This window comes from Lepidochelys kempii, chromosome 1 (assembly GCF_965140265.1).
Source record: "Lepidochelys kempii isolate rLepKem1 chromosome 1, rLepKem1.hap2, whole genome shotgun sequence".
Classification (NCBI taxonomy): domain Eukaryota; kingdom Metazoa; phylum Chordata; order Testudines; family Cheloniidae; genus Lepidochelys; species Lepidochelys kempii.
In genome coordinates, this window is record NC_133256.1 from 95626490 (window position 1) to 95647158 (window position 20669).

General features: G+C 37.8%; 1 protein-coding gene across 12 annotated transcripts in view; it reads right to left on the bottom strand.

Moving 5' to 3' along the window:
* ABCC4 (ATP binding cassette subfamily C member 4 (PEL blood group)) overlaps positions 1-20669 on the bottom strand; it is a 214443-nt gene that overhangs the window by 150953 nt on the left and 42821 nt on the right. For all 12 annotated transcript variants that reach the window (XM_073347903.1, XM_073347850.1, XM_073347858.1 and 9 more), the window contains 4 exons: positions 19416-19579; positions 13593-13718; positions 9834-10083; positions 3051-3155 (listed from right to left, as the gene is read on the bottom strand). In XM_073347903.1, the coding sequence (XP_073204004.1) occupies positions 3051-3155; positions 9834-10083; positions 13593-13718; positions 19416-19480 (546 nt within the window). In that variant the 5' untranslated portion in view covers positions 19481-19579. The remainder of the gene's footprint in view (positions 1-3050; positions 3156-9833; positions 10084-13592; positions 13719-19415; positions 19580-20669) is intronic.

Below are 20669 nucleotides of genomic sequence, written 5' to 3' on the forward strand. Positions count from 1 at the left end.
CCACAGCTTACCAAGAGATTCAGATCGCTCTGTATCAGTGACCTGTCCTCCCCATTATTTACCAGTAACTCCCCCAAATTTTGAGTCATCTGCAAACTTTATCAGTGATGATTTTATGTTTTCTTCCAGATCATTAATAAAAATATTAAATAGCATAGGCCAAGAACAGATCCCTGTGGGATGCCACCAGAAACATACCCATTCAATGATGATTCCCTTTTTACAAATATATTTTGAGACAATATATCAGTTAGCCAGCCTATTAATCCATTTAATGTGTGCCATGTTCATTCTATATTGTTCTAGGCTTTTTAATCAAAATGTCACGTGGTACAAAGTCAAATGCCTTTCAGCAGTCAAAGCATATTACATTAATACTGCTACCTTTATCAAACTTGATATTTTGATGAAATTACAAGTGTTTTATAACTTATCTTTCTCCATGATCTTTTCAGCAAAACTCCCCTAATAAACTATTTTGTAACATTACTAAAAACTTAAGACAACTTCATTCCAAATGAGTACTCTCACCTCCTTATTCTAATTAAAAATTAAAATAAAAACTGCAACTTGAGATTAATTTTAGCCAGCATATTAAGACTAATTCTAGTCATCATACTGGTTGGGCTTGAATGCTGTGCAACTTGCCTGAGGGTACAGTGCTTAAGAATGTATAACAATTGTACAAAGGGATATTTTGATCTTCCCTAGATTATTTCACACAAATATGCACACAATACTTACAATATTTGTAACATGTTATTAGTGTCATTAAATAATCAACATGATTTCAACAGATGGTTTGTTGAAATACTCTACTTACTGAAACATTTATTTGAAAAAGTGTTTCCACTAACAAAAACAATATGTATTACTTGTAAGTGCCAACAGTGTGCTTGGCGCTGTACAGGACACAAATTAAAAAGACACACATGAAAGCTATTTCCTATCATTAGATGGTTAATTTAACTGGCTAAAAAAAAAAAGAATAAAATCTTTCCTTGTGTGTACATTGTCCAAAACTGGTGATTCATCATTGTATGATATGGGAAAAGTTACAGCAAAAATGCAGAAGTTAATTTTAGTTCTAATAAAAAGGAAAGTTCAAGCCATACATTCTTTTTAATAAACATTGTTCATCAGGAAAAATGTAAAATCATTATTATTAATAGTTTAAAGGCTATAAAGATAGCCAGTTACATACACAAAAAGAGCTAAATGTGTATACATCCATGGAAGAGTCTTGCTCAGCAGTCATCAGATCAGGGTGAAACAGCCCATGACTATGTAAAACCCTAGAGGTCCCTTTTTTTTTCCCCCACAGAAATTATGTGAGAAATCAGAACTCCGTGACAAAACTTACAGACGTATACACAACTCACAGTAAACCAAATAGAGGAGTTTTCTTAATATATTTTGAATTTGGCCCGAGTATGTGACACAGATAGCACTGATCAGAACCATGCAGAGTTCAGGCAAATGTTAGTATGTAAGATTCGCCCCTTACAGTTCTGGCAATGCACCTCAATCTTGACCCCCATCAGAATCCTGGCCCTCTCTCAAGACAAACTAGGAGAAGACATATGGGAATGGTATTTCTTTACACTGGATCGAATCCAAAGCCCACAGAATTAAGTGGCAGGCTCTGTATGTAAGGGGGTGATAATTCTTCTTTTGACATCAGCAGGGTTTGGATCAGGCCCATTATAAGAAATGTGAAGACTTTTAATCAAAAAACAACCAAAAAAAGCGGAAAATGTCTGTGGGAGCGCAGAAGGAGATGGCAGAGACAGCATCATGATATGTTGTAATCTGTCATCAAATCACAAATGGCCAGTATATTGACAAAAAGATACAAGACAAAATGCTAAATCACACTGTGAAACCATGTTCAAGCAAAACATTTTCTGACACAGATTTGAAAGTTCCATCTATTTCTTTAAAGCCCATAGTAACAAAAGCTTGTATGTCCTCTCACATCAAAAATACTGTTATTAAACTGATTTTACTGAATAAAGACATCAACGAGGGACTAACGTTGAACTGCACAACTGAAATAAATTATTATATATAAAAACAAAGTAACTTCTTTGGGGGAGGAGGGGGTTTGAAGTCAGACTGGGAGAGCCATGTGGCATATCTTATGGATAACATTACATTTATATACATTATAATTCTTGGACCTTCAAGATTCCTTACAACTACAGATAGAAGTCACTGTGCACTGCCAGATGCATTCCATAAGAGAAACTATGAAGGTTTCAAAATGCACAATAGACTGCTGTTTGACACAGCATTGCTAGTTTTAAAATGAAAAAGGTACCTTACCATCTTTTTTCAAAAAAAACCCAAATAGTCCATGTAATAGATTTATCACCTATGTAATACCTTTTTTAAACACCACTTTGAGTTTATGAAGCGTTTTTAGCCCTTTTTACATAAAGAGTAATCTGTAAATGAACTCTGCGGCTGCCATTGTAATTAAAAGAACAAAATGCTCCAGGTTCGCCATGGTGAGCTCCTGCTCTCAACCCCAATGTGCGTGGCAGTGCATCATGCTGTTTCTAGACCAATGGCTGATCTGCAGTCAGTTGTTCTGAATCACATGAAAGACTAAAACCTGATAATGTACTATAAAAAGGTCACCAGAAAGGAGCATTATACTCCATTTTACGTTTTGTGTCCTTGACTAGCAACAAATCAGAGTTAGGATTCAGAGTATCAGCGTGACAGCAGAGTGCTATTCAACCAAGCTGAGAGAAATTGTCACATAGAACAGTAGCTTCTTTTATAACTAGTTTTAACATTTAGAGATCGCTGTATTTTATAATTAATCTAATTTGATAGTGTTTTCATAGCTATTCTTTAGTTTTGACTTCACCCGCTAAATGGTTTCACATATATGTAAGAGGTTATATATGAAGTTTGTGTATTGAATGTATTGTACAATATACCCACTACCTTATTTAGACTCAAAATACTTGCAGCACCAAATTCAATATGTTTAAAAAAAACCCTATATCCATGAGGTTTTGCGGAGGGAGATTTACCTTATCCCAATAACAAGTCAAGTCTTGAACATGAAGTAGGACATTTTCGTTGCTATTCTCCAATTGCAGATTGAACTGTGAAACCTCATCAAGTATTAGAAAGTTCTGTAGTAAAAGAAAAAAACAGGGATTGCTTAACAGGACTCAGAAAAGTGAATTAAAAATAAAAGTGTTTCTGGGTATACAGTACAAAAATGGAAACGATATGTGACAAAGTACTCTGACCTAGGAATTATGTTTCCAAAGCAACGTACAAAAACTTCAAACAGTATCCCATAATTAACTAACCATAACTGTGCATTTACCTATTGTTCCACCAGCAATACTATCCAGAAGTGTGCATTTCATGGAATAAAAATACTTCCAATGAGGTTTCAGGATTTTTTTTTGTTAAGAACTCTTATGAGAAAGTCGGTACCATAATCTGAACTTCAAAATCAGCTGAATTTTTATTTTGAAATTTTTACAATAAAACAATATGGGTCTCCCCACTCTTTCTGCCCCATCTATAGCACCTTTACCCACCTGTCAGTAGTTTTGACTCTATATCTTTACTCATCACATAATATGACAGGTTTCCACACCCCTTTCTGGGATATTGCACTAATGAGCACCCCTTTTACACATCACCCCTCTCCCCCTTTTGTCACTAGCCCAGGCTTTCTAATTCAGTGGTTCTCAACTTTTTTGGGCTCAGGGCCCATTTGTAAATGTTTATGGCCTGTCGCATCCCAGTAAATAGTCCGGGAGTGGAGGCCCCAGAGTGATTTTGGTCATGTCCTGTCCCCTGGGGGGCGGTGATTGGGGTCTGCCCAGCACTCACCCCACAGTGGCAGGTTCTGCAGCTCCTGTGCTGTGGAGCTGACTGGGCTTGGCTCTCTCTGGGGTTGCAACACTGATCAGGTTTGCCCCTCCCCCCCGCTGACTGAAATAAATTTGTGAGAAGTGGAATTGCAATACAATTCACTCAAATTTGGCCTACCCACACGACCATCATCATGACAGCTGGGCCAAACCTGAGTGGTGCTGGGACCCAGAGGTTGCAGTCCCTGGACCAGGAAGGCAAGCCCAGCCAGCCCCATGGGACAGAAGCCATTGGAGCTGCTACATGACCCCTTTGAAACATTTTGGAGACCCAATTTTGGGTCCTGACCTACGGAGTGAGAAACCTTGTTCTAACTGAATGTATGCTTAGAGTGGTGTATCTATAATACAGAAGTGGGCTTGAATGTATACTTAACTCTTTTAGGAAGTAGGGCAGGGGAGGGTGCTTGTGAGTGGTGTTCTGTGTTTGCATGTTGTATGTTTTGCTAAACATTTTTTTTTTTTTTAACATTTATCTGTCCTTCAAAAACTTCACTAAAATGAAGAGCCCTCCAATACAGCTGAAGACAATAGGTGCTAATTTCCAACAAATATATTACAGGTTATGAAGAAATACCTTAATTTGAGTAAATGGAATAAGAGAAATTGGAGTGCAGGTTAGACATGTATTCCCATTATGGTCTCTCTATCAGTCTGTTTAAAAAGAAATGCTAAAGGAATTGTGTGAAAGAAAAAAGAAGTTTTATTCCTGTTCCAGAATTAAAAAAGCAAATAAGGCTAATTGATAAATTTACACAGGTTTTGTAAAGAGTTTGATAGAAGTCTTTCTGCATACTTATTTTGCTTATTTTTTGTTTAGTTTTTGTTTTTGTTTTATCCCCTTTAACTTATATATTAATATGATACAGTGAATAATCCCATAAAAAGCTGTGGGGTTATAAAAACCTTCAGACTAGATCAGGAAAATGCAATGCAACTTGATATTCTATGATGTATGTGTAGGCTTGGCTTGACATGAACAATTATGAATGAGGCCTCATTTCTTGGAGACAGGAATAGGGAGGAAAATGGATAAGCAGGCTGGACACAGAATGTCTATACTAGCTAAGGTAAGGGGAAACACCCAGGGAATCATTTACCATGGACAAGATAAGCCTGGAACATAGGATGATATAAATAGTAAGTTGTGCATGGACAGAATATGTTGTACAGGGATTGGCTCCTACAAAGTTACCAAGCCAATCCCAGAACATGTGATATAATGTATAAATATATAAAAAGGAAGAGGTTTACTGTGTAACTTTAGATGTATGATACGCCCTATACGTATCTCCTATGCCTGTGTCTGTTCAACTCCATGTAGCTTTTCTGTATGCCAGATACAGGAACCTGAGTGACGAACTGGAGTCGGGCTGGATTCTTGGGGAACTGAGTGGAAGATATCTCAGGGGAATCCCAACAATGAGAGTCTGCAGAAAGCCCACTCATTAAAGAATACCTTCTGTTAGGCTAGGCCAATGAGGTAGGGTTTGTTGCAAGCTCTCAGATCAGGGGTTTCTGCCACATGATTTGTCGGTGGGCAGGGGTGAGGGAAGTTTCACTTCTCTCTGTCTTTTTTAGCTGTACTTTAAAAAAACTTTCTTGGTCACCTCTGAAAAGAGGCTGTAGAACAACTCTACACTGCACAACGTAACTAACTCTACAGTTATATTCTGTCTCTTTGTCACTAATACTTTGAAATCTTTGTGCAATTTTACTTTTTTAGAAATGTACTAACTGCAAATAAGAATATTTTCCTATCAAAAATGATTTTACACACACACACACACCTACTTTATTCCTCTGGTAGTAAGCATTTCTACAACTACTTAGTAGATTTTATTTAGAAAGTACTCAATCGATAAAATACTTTTAGGTAAAAATGTATTAACTCTTCTTTATTCATCCGTCATTTAGACTTTGTATACCTGTTTATTACAAGACTTACTTTAGAATTGTATTACCTGGATGAAAGAATATTTTCTGCTAAAAATGCATGATTTTATATAATAATCCTTTATTCCTCTAACATTAAGGCTTTGACGGCTATTTAGAAATGTACTAAATGCATAAAAATATTTTCCTCTAAAAAGAAGAAGTGTGTGTGTGGGTGTGTATTTATGTATGTATTAACACTTCTCCTTTATTCCTCTGACATTAAAGCTTTCATTTAAAAATACACTAACTACATATAAAGATATCTTTCTCTAAAAAAAGTGAAAAATGCAGTTAACATATTTATGCATTAACACTGTATACTATCATTACTAAGATTCTTGTAAATTATTTAATGACTTTCTTTAGAAATGTACTGTGTTAATACTATTTTCCTCTAAAAATGAGAAAAATCCATGTATGTCTATATATATGTATGTATTAACACTTCTTTTTTGGTCAGTAAGCCTTTGCACAATTATTTAATGCCTTTATTTGGAAAAGGACCAACTAGATAAAAAATTATCTAAAATTGCATGTTAACAGTTCTTTATCCTTCTGTCATTCAGAATTTGTGGACCTGTTTACTAGACTTTATTTAGTATTGCACTAAATGCATAAAACATATTTTCCTCTTAAAAGGAGGAAAAGGCATGAAAGCTATAGCTATTCATTTATTTTTAATGTTTCCAGTAAGCATAAATTAAATCAATTTTTTAAAAAAACTTTTTTTCCAAAGTAGCCGATGGTGACAAAATATACCTGTATCTAAACATGATATCTAAAGGTCACAGAAAAGGAGAAAAGAGTAGGATGGACTTCCAAAATCATACGGCCTGCTGACTGGACAAAAAGGGGGCAAGACAAAAAGAGCAGCACAGTGTGTGAAACAGGTTCTCATTGGCACATCAACATAGAAAGGGAGCACGGAAACCTGTCAAAAATTATATGACAAGTAAAATTATAGAGTTAAAACTATTCCCCTCCTGTGTGATGTATGAAGGCCTCAGCGTGGGGTCCAGGATTGTGTGGATTTTTATAGGACTGTCTGGAGACAGGGCAGGCTAGGGATTCCCCTTATCTCCCTTCCAGGCTAGGGAAATTTATGCAAAAAAAGACAAGGCTTACGATTACATTATTTCTGTTGCTAAATCCCTCAGCCACTATGGTCCTTGGGATACAAGGAAATGAACACCATTCCTTCTTGGCTCATGTTTCCTCAACGGAATTGTTAAGTTCCAGTCACAGAATCTCTACTACATATTGTACACAAGCATACACCTCAATTGTATTGTAGCCTCTAACACACTTAAGACACCAGGCAACAATGGTTGATGTGCAATTCAGAAAGAACAGAAGTAGACTTTCAGATCCCAGAGGTAATTTTCAGGGTTAACAGTTACCAAAAGTATCTTTTTTATTTATAAAACAAACATATTTGATCTGCAGTTACTGAGACACAGTAAACCAGGAAACCCCAGAATGGCTGCTCTTGGATGGAAAATATTCTGAACGGGTATCAGGCAGCTCTTGGAATAGTTGATTATGAAGCCAAGATTGGTTAGCAGATGTTGAATTCATAGTTAGACATCCATAGGTAGACTGCAGAAAGTGGATGCTTGTTTAAGCAATTGCACAATCTTATATTTATACGTTAAGGGCTTTCCTTTTATTTTAACCAATATTCCTTCAAAATATGCAGATAGGATTAGTATAGGAGGAGGAGATTTTTGCTGACAATCCAATAGGGAGCACTATAGCAATAGTCCCCAGAATTCCAAGACATAGAATAGCGGACAGGGAGAAAAAAAAAAAAGAGTTGGAACGGAAGAGTTGGCTGGGTGGGGCTGAAGATGAGAGACACACTGGGGATTCGCTCCAGAAATGATAGAGAGTAACTAGAGAGAAAGAGACAAAGACGACAAGGGAAACAAAACTCATATAGGGGTATGTGAAAAAGATTTTTTGAATAAAAATCATGAAAACAAAGGGGACAAGCTGTTTGACTAATTCTGAGGAATTTATAGGAAAAACACAATGGTAAAATTTTCAAAAGTGTCTCACTGACTTTTAGTTTAAAGAACTCAGGGATCTCAAAATATTCCTTAGCACCTTCTGTCCTCAAGAATCTACCCTGCTGAAAGGAGTTAAGCTGCCAAAAGCCATCCATAGGAGTTTGAGAAGCAGACATTGTTTTAGAACAGGGATTTTGATATTGTCCTTGAGAGTGGATGCGACTATCTTCTGTATATGGGATGACATTTCACTATTTTCAAAACTGATTTTGGCACTTAGGTTCCTAACTCTCACTGAAAGTCAATGAGATTTAGACTAAGTGCTCATCATTTTTGAAAATAAGATTTGGGCACTTTTGAAAAATTTACTTTTAATTATTATAGTTTTATGAGACTCAATAATAGGAAGGGAACAGAGGACTCATTGCAGGTCATCTCCATGCCAGTACATTCTGCAGCATCAACCAATCAGCCCTTAACACCCATGAGAATACACAGGTTGCTAACTTTTAGAAGATCTGGCCACGCAAGTATGTAGAAAAAACTGAGTTACTAATAATTTTCTGAGCTTATGTTTGCAAACACAGTATACTAATTCAACTTCGCATTATTGTGCAGTGGTGTACCATTATCAAAGGAAAGAGTAGTATCACCTAGGATTAACTTAGGTTAAGTATGGAAACTAGAAGTTTATCTGTAAGCAGAGACTGAAGAATGAAATCTCCTCCTCTGGAGAAATTCAAAGATAATTGACCTCTTTCAAAGAGTTCCTTTCCTATTGTTTTCAATGGGACTGAAGCCAAAAGCTGCACAGCTAAGATGCCTTTTTTCAAAGTGGCCACTGTCTTGCATTGTTCCCAACAGGAGTGAAGCCAAGCTGTCCCAAGAGAAGATGGTGGCCCACTCTGTCATCAGGAAGTAGAGATGAGCCTGTGAGGAGCACAGGAGCAGCCACGGAGGCGGTAGGCCATCTTCACCAAAGGCAACCTGTTGCCTCAGTCCCACTGAGAAAAATAAGAGATGGCAGCCATTTTGAAAAAGCATATTGTGGAATTCTGAGCAATAGAACGTTCTCCCCTCTGCTGAGGGAGAAACTTTCAGTTATGAAGAATACTGGCAAAAAAAGACCCTTAATCCTAAAATTTTTCTTCAAGTTTACCCAATACCCAAATTTTCAATGAATTATCACTACATGGGAAGTTTGAACACTCTTTGTTATTCCATTACGAAGACCATTTGGGACCAAAAGAGGTCTGAGACAGGATTCTAAAATTTCCTTAAAGGACCCAGTATTTAATTACATTTTAACACAAACTAATTAATAGCTTTCTAAATTCTCAAAAAAATTAATTCTGCACTTCAAAAATTAAGTGCTGTAATTTTGAGGAGGCTCTGCTGGCACTGAGTCCCTGCTGCAACTGGTGCCTCCACACTGAAGGGAAGAATTTAACCACAAAAATATAGTTGCAGCTTTAAGAAACATAAGAAATTTGCAGTTAGCAGTAAATATTTAAATAAAATAACATTGTGTAACTCCTTATCATATCTCCAGAGAAAATTAATATACAAGTATTTGATGCAGTGTGATATACTACAATATTACTCAAAGCAAACTCAAGAGACCTTGCTGTTGAATTTTAAAGCAAGTACTTCTCTAGTATGAATTCTCTCCTGAAATATAACAGAAAGGAAGCTGTAGAACCTCCCCGCAACCCCCAGAAACATAGGTCTATTGTACTTTAGAGTACTGTAGTGTAATTCAGATATTTTCCAAAGTACTGTATACAAATAAATGGGATAGTCTATTTTGGAACAAGGTCATGCCATAGGAATCCAAAACGCCACAAATTCCAACATAAAGTCAAACATTAAATCCAAAAATTTGTTTTGGCGACGCTAAAATATTGATGGAACAGTATATATATCCATCAAACATCAAATCCAAAAATTTCTCAGTTTCTCAGTGTACCTTGATTCGTCGTATGCTGATCATTGCCTCAGATGCTCTCTCAACAGCCGCAGGGAAGAAGAGAGTGACAGTCAGTCTCACTGCACCATATAGTGACACCGCCATGAACACCCGACTTGCAGAAATAACATTGCCAAGTAGGACATATGTCATGAAAGTCAGAAAAACTGTTATTTTGCTTGCAACAAAGAACGATGCCAAGTTCAATCCTCGAAGATAGGAGCTTTTAAGAACCATGGAAATCTCCTTCCTAAAAACATAACACAAAATAGTTTCAAAGCTATGACTATATTAGACCATACACACAGGCTCACTCTCATCCTGGACTTCTTTTAATAATAGGAAAACACCCAGTTTCAGCATTTTGTTGTTAACTGTTGGGATATTTTAATTGCTTTTATGCAAGGATACATGATGTTAAAAATAATGTACTCAAGAATGATTGCTAAAACAGTATTGCATTTGGCAAATAGTAATAAAATAAAACAATAACACAGGAGCTTCTAAATAGGGCTTAGAATAATATTTAAATGCAAGGTTCTTCACCAACAGCTATAGGAAAGGAAAGCTCTAAATAAGACTACTTTTTTTCCAAAGGAGGAAGAGCAAAATGAAGTGCTTTCTTGTATCTAATTTAATCAGGATACAAAGCATCACTTTGAGAAACTGATGCAATTCTGAAAAAAATATACGAGTTCAGCTATGGAATGCTGGTCCAAATGAACTTGTGTAGCTAGTTGGTTGCCAATTCCTCTGGCTGAATCACAGGCCCCGCAATGTTCCCTGTTCTTGTTCCAGATCCTTCACTGGATTTGGGCCCTATTCCTAAAACTGCTGATCTAGTTCCTGACAGCTGTGATCCACAGCTGTGACCTCTGTGCCAGCTATTCTGCCAACCATTACACTACCAACCCGGTGCTGGGCGGACCGATTCAGTTCATAGGAATACAAGGCTGTTCACCTAATTCATCTCCCCGTAGAGATCTGAAGGTTGCTGGAGCATATGTTTTCCAAACTAAAATTTATTTTCAAAATCTTTAATTTCCATTTATAAATTAGTCATTCAATATGGAGGTTGAGAGAGCACTGACAGAAATGCAGGGAGAGACACAGAAGCTGCAGCAAGCAGGAATTCTGCTTCTCCCACCACAAACAGCAACAGGCAGAGGCTCCTGAATGAAAAGGTTTACAGATACCAAACAGTTAGGGAAACAGTGAGATTGCAGCCCAGAGATCCAGCCCCAGACTGGTTAAACTACAGAATGCCACCCTTGAGAAAGGTCTCAGAGTAGTAGCCGTGTTAGTCTGTATCCACAAAAAGAAAAGGAGCACCTTCTTTGTGGCACCTTACAGACTAAGAAATTTATTTGAGCATAAGCTTTCATGAGCTACAGCTCACTTCATCGGATTCATTCAGTGGAAAATACAGTGGGGAGATTTATATACACAGAGAAAATGAAACAATGGGTGCTACCATACACATTGTAACAAGAGTGATCAGGTAAGGTGAGCTATTACCAGCAGGAGAGCAGGGGTGGGGTGGGGGGAGGAACCTTTTGTAGTGATAATTAAGGTGGGCCATTTCCAGCAGTTGACAAGAAGGTCTGAGGAACAGCGGGGAGAAATAGTTTTACTTTCTGTAATGACCCATCCACTCCCAGTCTTTATTCAAGCCTAAATTAATTGTATCCAGTTTGCAAATTAATTCCAATTCAGCAGTCTCTCGTTGGAGTCTGTTTTCAAAGTTTTGTTGTTGAAGAATGGCCACTTTTAGGTCTGTAATTGAGTGACCAGAGAGATTGAAGTGTTCTCCAACTGGTTTTTGAATGTTATAATTCTTGACGTCTGATTTGCGTCCATTTATTCTTTTACAAAGAGACTGTCCAGTTTGGCCAATGTACATGGCAGAGGGGCATTGATGGCACATGATGGCATATATCACATTGGTAGATGTACAGATGAACGAGCCTCTGATAGTGTGGCTGAATTGATTAGGCTCTATGATGGTGTCCCCTGAATAGATATGTGGACACAGTTGGCAATGGGCTTTGTTGCAAGGATAGGTTCCTGGGTTAGTGGTTCTGTTGTGTGGTATGTGGTTGCTGTTGAGTATTTGCTTCAGGTTGGGGGGCTGTCTGTAAGCAGGGACTGGCCTGTCTCCCAAGATGTGTGAGAGTGATGGGTCATCCTTCAGGATAGGTTGCAGATCCTTGATGATGCGTTGGAGAGGTTTTAGTTGGGGGCTGAAGGGGATGGCTAGTGGTGTTCTGTTATTTTCTTCGTTGGCCTGTCCTGTAGTAGGTGACTTCTGGGTACTCTTCTGGCTCTGTCAGATGGGTATTGTAGTTGTAAGAACGCTTGATAGAGATCTTGTAGGTGTTTGTCTCGGTCTGAGGTGTTGGAGCAAATGCGGTTGTACCGTAGAGCTTGGCTATAGACAATGGATCGTGTGGTGTGTCCTGGATGAAAGCTGGAGGCATGTAGGTAGGCATAGTGGTCAGTAGGTTTCCGGTATAGGGTGGTGTTTATGTGACCATCGCTTATTAGCACCGTAGTGTCCAGGAAGTGGATCTCTTGTGTGGACTGGTCCAGGCAGAGGTTGATGGTGGAAATTGTTGAAATCCTGGTGGAATTCCTCAAGGGCTTCTTTTCCATGGGTCTAGATGATGAAGATGTCGTCAGTGTAGTGCAAGTAGAATAGGGGCATTAGGGGACGAGAGCTGAGGAAGCATTGTTCTAAGTCAGCCCTAAAAATGTTGGCATACTGTGAGGCCATGCGGGTACCCATAGCAGTGCCGCTGATTTGAAGGTATACATTGTCCCCAAATCTGACATAGTTATGGGTGAGGATAAAGTCACAAAGTTTAGCCACCAGGTTTGCCGTGACATTATCAGGGATACTGTTCCTGACGGCTTGTAGTCCATCTTTGTGTGGAATGTTGGTGTAGAGGGCTTCTACATCCATAGTGACCAGGATGGTGTTTTCAGGAAGATCACTGATAGATTGTAGTTTCCTCTGGAAGTCAGTGGTGTCTCAAAAGGTAGCTGGGAGTGCTGGTAGCGTAGGGCCTGAGGAGGGAGTCTACACAGCCAGACAATCCTGCTGTCAGGGTGCCAATGCCTGAGATAATGGGGCGTCCAGGATTTCCAGGTTTATGGATCTTGGGTAGCAGATAGAATACCCCTGGTTGGGGTTCCAGGGGTGTGTCTGTGCGGATTTGTTCTCGTGCTTTTTCAGGGATTTTCTTGAGCAAATGGTGTAGTTTCTTTTGGTAACCCTCAGTGGGATCACAGGCTAATGGCTTCGCCTGATGGCTACACTTCAGATGGACACAAAAGGAGTCTAAGTATAACCTCTGTAGGATTCTAGATTTATAGCTAAGGTGAGAAAGGAAATCCCATGCTACTCCCCAGAGAAAAATATTTTGCAGGTTAAAGTCAGGAGAGCCAGTAAGCAGGACTGCAAGGATGAAACTCTTTATCAATAGAGGACGTCTGATTAATAGGCAATAAACCAAATGTGAAAACAAGAAAAATGGTGATTCTGTATTCACACTTACAAAAAACCAAATTAATAAACATCAAAGAATTTTTTTCTGCCCTCAAGACAAACTCATATTGTCACCCCTTATGCAGAGGTGAAGAAAAAAACTACAAAGCTCTACAAGGATTCTAGGAAATTTCTGGATTTTAAATCCAAAAACTTAAATGAATTTAGATCAAATACCATGGCATAAATTTCAGTGAAACACGGATTACCTTCTTAAACTGCTAACTAATTCTGAAAATGATTTTTCCCAGGCATACATCTTTATTATCCTCATACTAGCTATGACTTCATTCATTGTCCTAATCCTGGCATCTGTCAAAGCTGCAGTTCTGCTCCTGTAATTAAAAGAAAAAGTTCTCAGATTCACAACAAAAGTGACTGTTCAATCTGTACTGTTACACTTATACAATAAACTTTGACATGCAGTAAAAACCTGGGTTTTGTGTTCTCATCTATGCAATTTCCAGTGAATAGCCTAGCATTTGTCTACACCAGGAGTACAGAGCATTGCATGTACCCATATATACAGACACTGTGATTATATGCCCTATTTTTAAAAAAGAAAATGTATTTTTGCATGGTTAAGAATAACTGAAATATATTTTGGCCAGAGTAAGAATATTTGCCAATAAAAAAAGACAACCTGATAAATAAAATGCCTCTCATCAAGTGTAATATACAATATAATAGAGATTTTCCAAACGTATTTAAAAGACAAGATAAAAAAAAAGGGAAGGAAAAATACTGGACATTCAAGAAGTAAATAATCTGAGTTGAAAATGCCAAAATATAAACATTTCTCCAAGACAGCAACTGCTTTTTCTGCCAACACAAAGTGGGGAAAGAGGCTCTTCTGAAGAGGTCAATGAATGGGATTGACCTGATCTTGGTTACTTCTATGGCTAATTCTGCCTGAAGTACAGCATAACTCACGATATGGAGCATTAAAAGTAATTAGTTATAATTAGGCCTGGTGAGAAAATTTTCATCAAGATTAAATTCTTTTGACAAATGAAGGGGAAAAAAATGTGAACTCTTGTTTTCTGACCAGCTTAAAATATAATAATATTCTGTATCCAGAGCTCTTGACACCTCACACGCAGGTCGTATAAACTCAGTTAACAACTACCAAAACCAGCAGTTTCTTCGAGAAGCAGTAGGACAATATGAGAGGGAAAGCAGACCACCTCTAATACTACAGGAAAGGACAGTGGGTATCTATTATACTGAAAGCAAGAATTGTAAGGAAGAAATTTTCTTGTAAATACATATATTTCCAGACTTTACAACTTAAAATCACCAGGGATATTTCCAAAAATAATATAAAATATTGGTACAAAAGTGAAAGGAAGTGATAACAGGAAACAATGAGAAACACTATCACTATTTGTTGATAACTGTATAAAATATGACAGCAGGATTTGTTGTTTAGGTTGCATTAAGCATATCTATTCTAACCCCATATTTCCTGTTGCTTATAACCAGGGATTCTAGACATCCATTTGCCATGGAAAAACATGGAATTTGCATTTTTACAGAGAATCTTTAGTTTTTACATTTTGTGAATAAAAACCTATGTAGTAGAACCCCATTTATCCGAGCCTCCATTATCCAGCTCTCCGGATTAACCGAACCAGGACTGACAGCCCGAGCCCCAGGCGACGGGACTCCCGCTGTCAGCCCCAGGCAGCGTGGCTCAGGCTTCAGCTGAAGTTGCAGCCCTGCTACCCAGGGCTGATGCTCTCCGGATTATCCAAATTATTGATTATCTGATCTGGCCCCAGTCCCAATTAGACTTGATAAAAGGGGTTCCTCTGTATCAATAAAATATTGTGTTCAACTGATACCCGTATATATTGTGGCTAGGGAAACTATGGTACAGTGTTTTATTTTAATTGTGGAAAAACACAGACTTTTTTTTTTAAACAGAGAATTTTGGTTTCGTTTTTCTTGTTATCATGGAAAATTAGGATCTCTGCTTATAACTAAGGTCCGAGTTTATCATGGTGAACAAATTTAAAAAAAAACAGCTTCTTAAATGATAAAAAGTCACCGTTTAAACTGGGGAAAAATTAACACATTTTTGCGTATGTATGAAATGGTTCCCTATTTTTAAAGTATTCTAAAACCATATTGAATTCATTCATGTAGAAAAGAAAACACAGTAAACATAAAATATTAATAAATTCTTATTTACAGTAGGGTTTATTTTGACGCATCATGTGCTAAAATTTTCCACCGTTGCTACTACCAGCTCAGCTCCACTAACAGCAGGAACTATTGGAGCACTAGTGTAGCCAAGGCACTAGCACATCAGGGCTAGACAGCACATTCTATCTCGGTGCTCCAACCACTGCTACTACTGTTGGAACTGGAGAGAAATTTCAGAGAAAATAGGGTTGTGTATGCATAGCCAAAGAAGCCGTCCTGCAAAGCATTTTTCTTTCATATAAAAGTTGTGTTTAGAGATGACAGGATATCTGTAAAACCATGTCACTTAGGAATATAGCACATGATGTATCAAAATAAACCCTACTATAACCTTTTATAAGAATTTATCAATATTTTATGTTTACTATGTCTTCCAAATGTAAACAAGGTTTGCTAGTAGAACACAGGAAGACGATATAGTATCAGTTACTCTTGTTTCATGTCAGGAAGATTAATAATAAAAAATAATCCTTTTCATGGTTTTTAAACTCCCCCAGTGAGGGTACATATACACAGCCAAAGTAGTGAGTCTCAGAGCCTGGGTCAAGAGACTCGGGCTCGCGGGGCTTGCACTACTGCACTAAACACAGACGTGTAGACATTGCAGCTCAGACTCTGAAGTCTAGGGAGGAGGGTAAGCTTCAGAACCCGAGTTCCAGACCTACACACAACTTAAAAGCTCTGTCCAAACAGCTATTTTTAGTGTGGTGGCATGAGCCCAGTGAGCCTGAGACTGTTAACCTGGGCTCAGAGGACACAAAGTTAAGTTTCCTATGGTAATAGTCCTCAATGGGAGCGTCTTCAAGTGTTCCAGTGAAAATTAGTTTTTATTTGAATGAGTTATTACCCATTGCAAAGTCATATTTGCGCACGCACACTGGAGGCCAGATTCTCACTAGTGTAAATCAGAGTAGCTCATGGACTTCCATGGAGCTATGACAATTTATGCCAACAGAAGACCTGGCCCCAGATTTTAAAAAAGAACAGATCTAAGCTCAGCACATGCACATGTTAGCTGTGCTACGCATGCACTCACGCCAAATTTAGGTGTGAAAAGGAAATATACCGAAGGTTTCCTATAGACTTCCTAAACTATGCATGAGAGGGTCCCTTGTATAGTCCTCATAAAGTGCTTACACTCGAAGTCAATGGCAAAACTCCCACTGGCTTTAATGGTAGCAGCCACAGTGCATGAGACAGCGCATAAGAGTCGTGCCTAGCCCAATAGTGGAATTAATCTTTTCTAACTTTTTCTCTTTTAAATCACATAAAATATTACATTTTTAAGTACATTTAAAGAGAATGCTACCATTACATAGTTAAGTCCTGAAAAAGTCTGGAAATTATAATGCTAAGATTGCTCACACCATCTGAAGGTTGTTCCCATGCGTATATTTACAATACAGTCTTCAATTTCATGATGACAAACTGTTTCTCAAATAATGCGGTATAATACATACATTTTGTATAAATGTTTATGTGCGGCTAACAGTAGTACCATATAATACAGTGTCCCAGAGACCACAAAGGTAATTTATATGACAAGTACACCAGTTAGTCTTATTCAAGACATTACAGAATAAGGGTCCCATTCTGAAAAATAGGCATTGAAGTCAATGGTACTATTTGCATGAGCCAAGTTACTAATATACATAGATATTTGCAAGACTGGGGCAGAAGTATAAAATGCTGCATAATAATGAAAGTTAGCTTCTCATGTAGAGCCCACCTAAACTTGTAGCAGTGGCTCCAATCCTGCAATTAGCTCCACGCAGGTGGACCCCTGTGCCCAGGCAGAGCCCCAGTCACTTCAATGCCCACACATAGCTCATTGCAGGGTTGAAATCTACTTCAGCTTCATTCCCTGAACTGCAAATAAAGAAAGACTTATGCATATGTGTGCAGATAAGTATCTTCCTCATCAACATATTCCTTCCCCTGTGCTGAGCCTAAGCAAGGATCTGCTGCTGGTTGAAAAACATTGAATATTACATGGCCACTGACTAATTATTACATTATTATTACATAATATTACATTATTAATAATGTAAATATTATGTAATATGTAATAATATGTAATAATTAGTCAGTAATAATATGTAATAATATGTAATAATGTTATTACATTATGTAATAATATTACATTATTATTACATAACTTAGAGAAGATAATTTCTCACCTTGTTGTGTGACCTTGGTCAAGTCACTTAATCTCTCTGTGCCTCAGTTTTCCCATCTGTAAAATGGGGATAATAATGCTTACCACCTTGAAAAAGCACATTGAGCTCTATGGATGAAATGCACTATGCAAGTGCTAAGTATTATAATGACTGTTAATATAAAAAAGCCTAAGTCAGTAAAGCTAAATTGGATCATTACAAGAATGAAAACAGTGCAAGTGTATAGACTGAAAAAGTTATTAAAACATGGTACATGTATGTATAACTAAAGTTGTGGGGAAAAAACTGTATTCATAGATTCATAGATACTAAGGTCAAAAGGGACCATTATGATCATCTAGTCTGACCTCCTGCACAATGCAGGCCACAGAATTTCACCCACCCACTCCTGCGAAAAACCTCTCACCTATTATTTTATTATTTGAGAAATAGTAAGCGACCATGTAATTGAAGACTGTATCATAGTGAACATGCACAAGGAACAGCATTCTATGGGTAACTCAAATTTGGTAATTTCCAGACTTTTGAGTGCTTAGCTATGCAATAGCAATGTCAGTTTGACTATTTTCACAATATTCTACCTTCAACCAATCTTAAAACAAATTAAAACGTCAGTACCTAGCCATATAGTTTTTATTATATAAAGACAAAGTAGGAAACTATTCACACTATAACAGGTTATGGCACAAAGAAGAGCCAGGCCAAGCTCACAGACATCCACTCGTTACTCAAATTAAAGAGCTTTAATAACATTCTCAGACAAAGCTACCAAATGCTTCATTAAAACAATATGTGTATGTGTTCAGAATATGTTTGTAAAATAAGTTATCTATTAATTTAACACATTACTAGAACTTTGCCATTACAAAAGTTTGAAAGTTAGGAAATCAGACTACTGTAGTTTAAAAAAACCTCTCTTTTCTCAATATGTGATTTTTTTTGGAGGGGGGGGGAGGAGAGGAAGCTGGTGGGGTGGGGAGAGCCATAAGGTCTGAATCCTGGTTAGAAAGCTACTGCAGAGCCACTATACATAAAAACTCTTCCTGTTACAAATCTTGCACCACTACTGGAGTCCTCAGGAGCCCATTGCCATCCCCCCCCACCCCATTGTTTCCTTACACCCTCTCCCCACTTTCAAGACCCTGAATCACAGGTACCATTCTTACAAATGAGGAGCCTTGCATAGGAATCTTTTTAGAGCTTCTGACTGCAACATCTTCATCATCCTCAGAGGTCAAACCTTGTGAAAAACCAAGGCACTCTCTTTTTCATGTTGCAAGGAATAATAGTATTGTCCACAACAATCCCAGTCCCTAAATGTCCATGCAGCGAGATATCAAGGTCAAGATTTTTCAAAATATTAGACTTCCAAGTCCATATGTAGGCAAGCAAATAAGCAACCTGATTTTCAAAAGGATTTGGCACCTAAGCAGGTCCCAGTGACTTTAATGGGATTTGCTGGATGCTCAGCACTTTTGCAAATCACATCTCTTATTTTAGGTGCTACTTTTTGAAAATATTGGCAAACAATTGGAAATTGAACAAAGGGCCTTGCCCATGGCAGTTTTGACATCAGGCCAACCAAGCACATGCACTTTGAAAACCTGCACAGGTAATGTGCACCACAAAAGTTTACCTTACCTTAGTGAAGAAAACAACCTCCCAATACAGGTTTGTAAAGGAAGTAGAATAATCAGAATTGCCATTCCTGCAAGGCATGATGGGCCTATTTCAATCCAGAGAAGAGCAGTCACTGCTATAGCTTGAAGTGGTCCAGCCCATAAAAAGTGTAAGAAAATTGTTACCTGCACAATTAGTTAAGATATAAAAACAGCTTTTAGCATTAATTGAAAAGACAAAAATACAAACAATAAAACCCTTATCAGCAGGGAAATTTTATATATAAATATATATAATATTCAATTTTAAAATATAAATTTTTGCATGCTTTGTGCTTCTGGTAGACAGTCTGAAAAATAAGCCTGCAGAAAGATTATGGTATGCAGGCGAGGGCGGGGAGAGAGATTGATTCACAGCCCAGTTATTGAGAGAGAACTAAATAATGGTTTTAAAAATCAGTATCCTCAGATAGTTAGAGTGCAGGCATTTGCATAAATGGGAAAACTGTACAATTATGCATCAGTAACTTTAGAGTACCCTGTATTCCAAGACAATTCCATGAGTATAACATGTGTCCTGTCATTTTCTTGCTTCATTTACAAAACATATAATTGTCCGCCAAAACAGTTCAGCTATTTCTGAGAACAAGGTTCAGGAAAAATATGTTTTGCCCATGTTAAAAATTCCACCAGCCTTTTCTTTGAGAAGCTCTAGCATTCCTTTTCTTTTGGAGCAGGGACTTGAAATGTGGCAAGGAGTGGCCATTGTATCAGAAATGTGCCTTTTGCCATCTCCAGGAAAATCCACCCAAATTTGCTCAAGTAATAAACCCTTGAAAAAAAATCACAGTTCACACACGCTGAACAGAGACTTGTTAGAGTTTAAGGTCTAAATCTCTGAAGAGTCTATCCTCACTGAACATGCTCCAGCCTCCCACGGGTCCTAGTGCTGAACATATTGCTCACGGGCCATCACCACAGAGCCTATAAGGAAATCAATAATCTGTATTCAGGGCAAAGTTTGAATAGTGCACACTAAATAAGGCCTACGGCCACAGCTGATTGATGAGGATAAAACAAAATACTGACTGCCTGTTCATTCAGTGAGTTCCATCCTTCCTATGCACTGAAACTGATAGGGGTTGTGGAAAATATAGTATGTGCTGATGTAATCAGAGATTGTAAGGCATTTCCTAACTTTTGAATGCTTGACTTTGCAACTTTAATAATGTTCTTTTAATGTAGTTTTTTGTGGAGGTATTTTTTAAACTTTTTG